This window comes from Carassius gibelio, chromosome A14 (assembly GCF_023724105.1).
Source record: "Carassius gibelio isolate Cgi1373 ecotype wild population from Czech Republic chromosome A14, carGib1.2-hapl.c, whole genome shotgun sequence".
In the NCBI taxonomy this organism is placed as follows: Eukaryota; Metazoa; Chordata; class Actinopteri; order Cypriniformes; family Cyprinidae; genus Carassius; species Carassius gibelio.
Genome location: NC_068384.1, coordinates 2,854,894 through 2,860,438, shown reverse-complemented (window position 1 = coordinate 2,860,438; position 5,545 = coordinate 2,854,894). Strand labels below are relative to the sequence as shown.

At 41.5% G+C, this 5,545-nt stretch overlaps 1 protein-coding gene and 2 non-coding genes across 5 annotated transcripts; all 3 read right to left on the bottom strand.

The window, feature by feature from the left end:
- Positions 1-240: 240 nt before the first annotated feature.
- LOC128027249 (RNA-binding motif protein, X chromosome) lies at positions 241-5,416 on the bottom strand. 3 transcript variants are annotated; one of them, XM_052614641.1, is made up of 10 exons: positions 5,266-5,416; positions 4,305-4,423; positions 4,072-4,178; positions 3,737-3,875; positions 3,458-3,574; positions 3,278-3,383; positions 2,872-3,006; positions 2,707-2,798; positions 437-2,144; positions 241-359 (listed from the first exon to the last, which is right to left on the bottom strand). In XM_052614641.1, the coding sequence occupies exons 2-9, from the start codon at positions 4,411-4,413 to the stop codon at positions 1,834-1,836; spliced, it is 1,116 nt and encodes a 371-aa protein (XP_052470601.1). In that variant the 5' UTR covers positions 4,414-4,423; positions 5,266-5,416; the 3' UTR covers positions 241-359; positions 437-1,833. The 3 variants fall into 3 exon arrangements, with proteins under 3 accessions (XP_052470601.1, XP_052470603.1, XP_052470602.1); XM_052614643.1 differs by having other exon boundaries at positions 437-532; XM_052614642.1 differs by having other exon boundaries at positions 3,458-3,559.
- On the bottom strand, positions 3,636-3,698 carry LOC128028152 (small nucleolar RNA SNORD61). The gene has a single exon (XR_008187135.1). It is a non-coding gene; the product is annotated as a small nucleolar RNA SNORD61 (small nucleolar RNA).
- On the bottom strand, positions 3,962-4,038 carry LOC128028151 (small nucleolar RNA SNORD61). Its single transcript, XR_008187134.1, has one exon. It is a non-coding gene; the product is annotated as a small nucleolar RNA SNORD61 (small nucleolar RNA).
- Positions 5,417-5,545: the final 129 nt, after the last annotated feature.

Here is a 5,545-nt window from a genome sequence, read left to right as displayed (position 1 = left end):
CGACCATTCAGGCCGGCAACTTAGTTCTCCAGTGGACGTCTGCCATATAACCAACATAAAAGCTCTTTGACATTTCAGTGACAAAAGGAACTGTGATTGCTTTAAAATGCCGCAAGAATTTTCCATATAGCTCGATTTTTTTTTTATTCAATTAGCCTGTAGTAGAGTGAGCACTGACACGACCATACCAATACAGCACTATTATACTGGGAATTAAATCAAGATACACCGACAAATAAGTTCATTTCAAATGATAGTTTTATTGAATAAAGAAAAATAAAGGCACTCCATCTGTAGCACTCCATCCAAACATCAGCCTCCATGAACTGCAGCCTCCAAAGAACCTGCATAGTTCGGATCTAAACAAAAACAAAACGTCTTAACTGTACGAAAACACCAAATATGAATTCTTAATGTGTTAAGGACTTACTCATACCTGCATCTTACTTGAGACCATCATGCATCACCAAATGGCAAAAGGTGCTGATCAGCAATGACGTATTACCAGCAAACTCCCTTTTCTCCGTTCAGCCTGCAATGAGAGTTTCCATCAGCAAACTGTTGCAGCTCAGCATAAGGGACAAAATTTGTTTAATTTACAAAACTCAAATGACCCAAGCTGATAGGTTTTCCAGGTTTGTTGATAGGGTGCGGTCTTTGTCCACATGGTCTCCTTTGTTAGAATTGGCATGCTTGAGAGCGTTCTGGCTTTTTGGTAACACTAAGTGAGTTTCCTAAATTTTCAAAAGGGTTCCACATTAGGAGGTTTGAAGAGGTTTTGCAGCTATGTGGTTTACATTTGGCTGTAGATATAGATCCATTGAGGAGATTTATCTTAACATCCTTATAAAAATTAAAATAAAATAGAAATATTGGGCAATTTCTCAAGGGGCAGGGGGGAAAAAAAATCCACACATTTTCTCCTTTAGTGCAACAGTAGAACTGGCTGATATTTCTGAGACTAAGACTGAAGTGATCCAGTGGCTGGGGAGAGAGAGAGAGACCAGACTCCTTTGAAGGCAGAAGTGAGTTTGTTAATAAATGTTGGAAATTACATAGTTCAGATTGCATTTGAAAAAGCCAGTGCAACCAAGTCGATGTTTGACTAAATTACAATAACCTTCAAGCTGCAATATAACACCACCGAGACTTGACTTACACCAGAACAAAAGGGTTTGCTTTGCTTACCAGCTGTTGACAGGTTTTATCTGTGGTGCGGATTTGTTTCTTGCATTTTGGTAGTCTTTGGATTGGTCGATGCAAGGCGTCAATGTTTAGGCTTTGTGATGAAGGATCCATTTGCACTGAGGAAGACTACACCCATAGAGTTTGGAAAAAGGTGACATTTGCCCAGTCCCCAACAATGTGAACAATCATGCCTACATGAATATTCTGCATTGCATTTGTATTAAGTGGAATTTGGGGTTGCTCACCATGGAAAGCTGAAACGTTAATGGATATTTACACTTCATAGTTTCTCATTCTCTTGAATGGAGTTGTTGCTCAAGAGCTTGGTTTAAAAATATTTTATTGGTAAATGAAAGCCATATGTTAGGGCACTGCAGCTTTAACATGTCACTAGTATACAAAAAGAACAAACTTAGATTTGCAACGGTACCATTAAATGGGAAGCGGGCAAGAGAAGAGAACGAAACTTTGAATTTAAAAAAAAAAAAGGACAAAAATAATAAAATAAAAAAACTTTCACAAGTTTGAGTACAGCTTGAAACTGAAGCTTGAAGTCCAGAGTTTAAAAGGGCGCTTTTTTTAACCTTAAAGTCTTTTGAACTCTTCATATTTCTCTGTTTTATTTGTTTTTCCACAGAGTCCATCTCAGTATCGGTTCCGGGCCATTCCTCTATCTGGCCGACCACCGCGGCCACCGCCTCGAGGCGCCCCACGGCTTGAGCTGCTGTATTCACGATGATAGCCTCGATCTAGAGGAGGGGGTGGCCCTCGCTCTTGCCTACCCAGACGGTCACCACGACTAGTGGAGTACGGGTCACTCCGACTGCTGGGATAACTGTCACGACTGCCATATCCATCTCTGGAACTGCTGCCATAGTCGTCATAACGACTGCTTCCACTACTCCCACTGTAGGACGGAGGGGGACCCCTTGAGGGTGGGGCGCTTCGTGAGTTACCTGCAGGGTCAATGGGTCATGTAATTGGCAAAATTAACTTAAAACATTCTTTGCATGATACTGCATTGTCAAGTGCCCATTTTCTTAAATCTGTATCACGACTAGCTCAAACGTTAGAAACTTTCCAAATGGGCATAAAACATTCGTTACTCAGGTTATGGGTGGGACTAATTAATGCGAAGATACCTGATCTACCCAACTGCAGTGTTGACAATTGCGCACTCAGAGCCCTTTGGCACGTCATTGTTGAGTAAATGCACTTTCCTTGGTTTGGACTGAATTCCATTTAGACTGTAGTTTGGATACTGGATCTCTGTTGGTTGTTTGGACAGAGCTAACGGAATGACCAGAACTTTTTTGGGGGGGAAACAGCTTGAAAGAGATTCCTTGTTGGTGTGTTTGTTTTGTTTTTGTTTGATGGAAAACTCGGGATGAAAAGACGCAGCATTTGAGGTTTCCACTTTTTGGCAACGACACGAAGCAGCCCTTTTCCAGGTGCAAAACAGGTAGTTTGAGTGGAGCCCCGCTTAACCCCATCACCACACTTAAGGTTTAATCTTACCGTAACCGTCGTAAGGATCTCTATAGGAGCCCGTACTGGGCCGATCCATGTAACCCCTGGGCTCTCGTCCTCCACCATAGCCATCACGATCACTAAAAAACAAAGAAACATTAGGCTGGAATCTTAAACTGTCATCACAGACATCCATTGCAGGATGTTACACACCCGTAACCTCTGGATCCTGACCCATAGTCATCTCTAGAACTGGAATGGCCCGAATACTCCCGGTACGGGTAATCACGTGGTGATGGGGCATAGTCTCGACTGTCCCGTGAACTCATGTAGTCACGGCTGGAGTAACTGCAAAACAACAACTTGTGAGCTTCCCTGTAATGGCACCAATATTATTCTAATGCATTTATACCTTATAGTGTTTAAGTTAGCTTTAATTGTCCATTAATACATGTTTTAGTAACATATGCTTTTGTAACTCTTATTAGTTTAACATGTCTATTAAGCTTACATTTTTATGAATGTTTCAGTTAATAGAGACAACACTTCAATTTTTTCTAATATTCACATCTCCCACTTTCATTTCTGTATTAGCCATGCTTTTTACACATCATCCCACCTGTCTTTGCTACTGTAGTGGTCATAACGAGGTGGAGGACCATCATCACGCCGTGACATCAGAGAATCTCTGCGAGGGGGGCCGTATGGGTCCCGTTCTCTGGACACTGGAATATTGAGAAAATAAGGTTACGGTTCAAATAATTAACATTTCAAATCTGTGCATGTTCTCTAAACTCACGTCTTCCCATTGGCCCAGAGAATGTGGATCTTTTGGATGGGGGTCCTCCATTACGCTCCGGTGGGCCTCTCTTCAGTGGCGGAGGCCCTCTGGATGACATGCCTTTAAAAAAGGGTTCTACAATACCTACGTTATCTTGGTAATAATCATTTTGGCAGCAAGTATGCATATGAAGTGCAGGCTCAGAACTTCTTAGAGGACAATCAGTTCAAACAGATCATCAAAATGGTGTCATCATGGCACTAATTAAAAAGGTGGTGATTAATATCTGAATGGTACCTCTGCTTGATGCTCCCCTAGACCCTCGCAGACCTCTAGAAGAGCCACGACTTCGTGATGGAGGTGGACCACGGCGTCCCAAAGACTCAAACTGAGGTTTCGTGGCCTGTTCCACTTTAATAGGCTTTCCATCAAAGGGCTAAAACACAAGGAACATGAGTTTAGGAAAATGTAGCTTTTAAATAAAGGAAAACAGATACTACCAAATGTGTGCAACCATCAAGTAAGCTCAGAACTTCTTAGAGGACAATTGTGGACTAAATCAGTTCAAGTAGATCAGTGCCACAAATCTTCATCACAGCTCACAAAACTGAATTTCACACATTTCTACTCACCTTTCCGTTCATTTCCCTTGCCGCATCTTTTGCGTCACCAGGATTTTCGTAAGTTACAAACGCAAAGCCTCTAGATTTGTTTGTTTCACGATCCTTCATCAACAGAACTACAAAACACAAGGAAACATGATTATCACTTAGCTCTTGTCTAAAATTGTAATAATGTCAATCTTTCACAACAAAGGCAGATCTAAAAACAAACATTTTACTATAAATCAGACAAAAACAAGTACCTTCTGATATTCTGCCAAACTTGCTGAAATACGCTTCAAGGACCTTCTCACTAGTTTCAGTGTTCAGGCCACCGATGAAGAGCTTCCCTGGTCGGTCTGCCTCAGCCATGATACCGCCACTGCAGAGACACATTACTGGATTTCATTACAAGTCCACTGCATTTCGTCTTAAAAAAATAAAAATAATAACCGGTATGGTCTCATTCTGACGAACTAAAAAGTGCCTAAACCAGCACACAGACCAACCCAAGCAAGTCAGGAGACCAGACGAATGAAGAATTTTAACATTACATGCAAAAGGGGCAAAAAATTAATGAAAACATGCCAGTCAGTACACGTTGTTTAGGGATATGAAAAAGCTATTTGGGAACAGAAAAAAAGCTTAATTTCAACATTTACTGGAAGAGATCCTTAACTCAGTGTCCACTAGTTACTAGGCCCTGCCTGGCTAGCACTAGTTGTTCAACACGTGCGCAGATTACGACTTCCGTTAATATGGTTTCAGTAGACCCTAAACCCGTTGAGACCAGTTTGCATGACATTTACATGTGCATTTTAAAGCATGGTTCACAAAATGGCGGACCCTTAACATCAGAAAACTACTGGTAAGTTAGATGCAGCGGCTTGAGACCTCTTCAGGCCACATGGCTAACTTACAACATGTGTTTGGTTAGGAACATCAAAGAGACGTAATAAACACACTCAACTACTCGGATTAAAGTACAGAAGCATATAACACCTCATGTTGCGAATTCAAAATGGCGATAGAAATCTGCGTTTAAAAAAAACATATCGTAGAGTTCCATCTTCACGAGGCCATCTTCTTTTCGGTTAGCATCACAGCTGCTAAACATGGCTAAGGTATCGCCCGATCAAAATCAACGTTACCATCTATCGATTAACCAAAAATCATGATGACGTTTAAGTGACTGTATTTAAAATATCCACTTAACGTACTCACCTCAGGATCAATAGACAGAAACAAAAGCGTCTTCTGGTTTATATGTGTCCAGTGTTTCGACCCGCCCAGTACGTTAGTCGTCGTCCTCGGAGGGAGGACTTTCTTCTTCTTCTTCTTTTCAAGCGTTTTTGGCGGTTGGGAAACCAGCTAATACGCGCTTTACCGCCACCTGCTGGAACAACAGTCTGTCTGATAAAAATGTATTGCCATGTTTGCTAACTGTACTTAGTCCTGTAAACCCGACACAGCTGCACTCATTCATGAATTGTACACAAAGAAA

Excerpts from the sequence above, each read along its gene's own strand:
- LOC128027249 (XM_052614641.1), bottom strand. The coding sequence starts at position 4,413 with ATGGCTGAGGCAGACCGACCAGGGAAGCTCTTCATCGGTGGCCTGAAC. Across the intron at positions 3,876-4,071 it reads CAAGGGAAATGAACGGAAAG|CCCTTTGATGGAAAGCCTAT; the intron begins GTGAGTAGAAAT and ends CTTGTGTTTTAG. Across the intron at positions 3,007-3,277 it reads CACTACAGTAGCAAAGACAG|TTACTCCAGCCGTGACTACA; the intron begins GTGGGATGATGT and ends GTTGTTTTGCAG.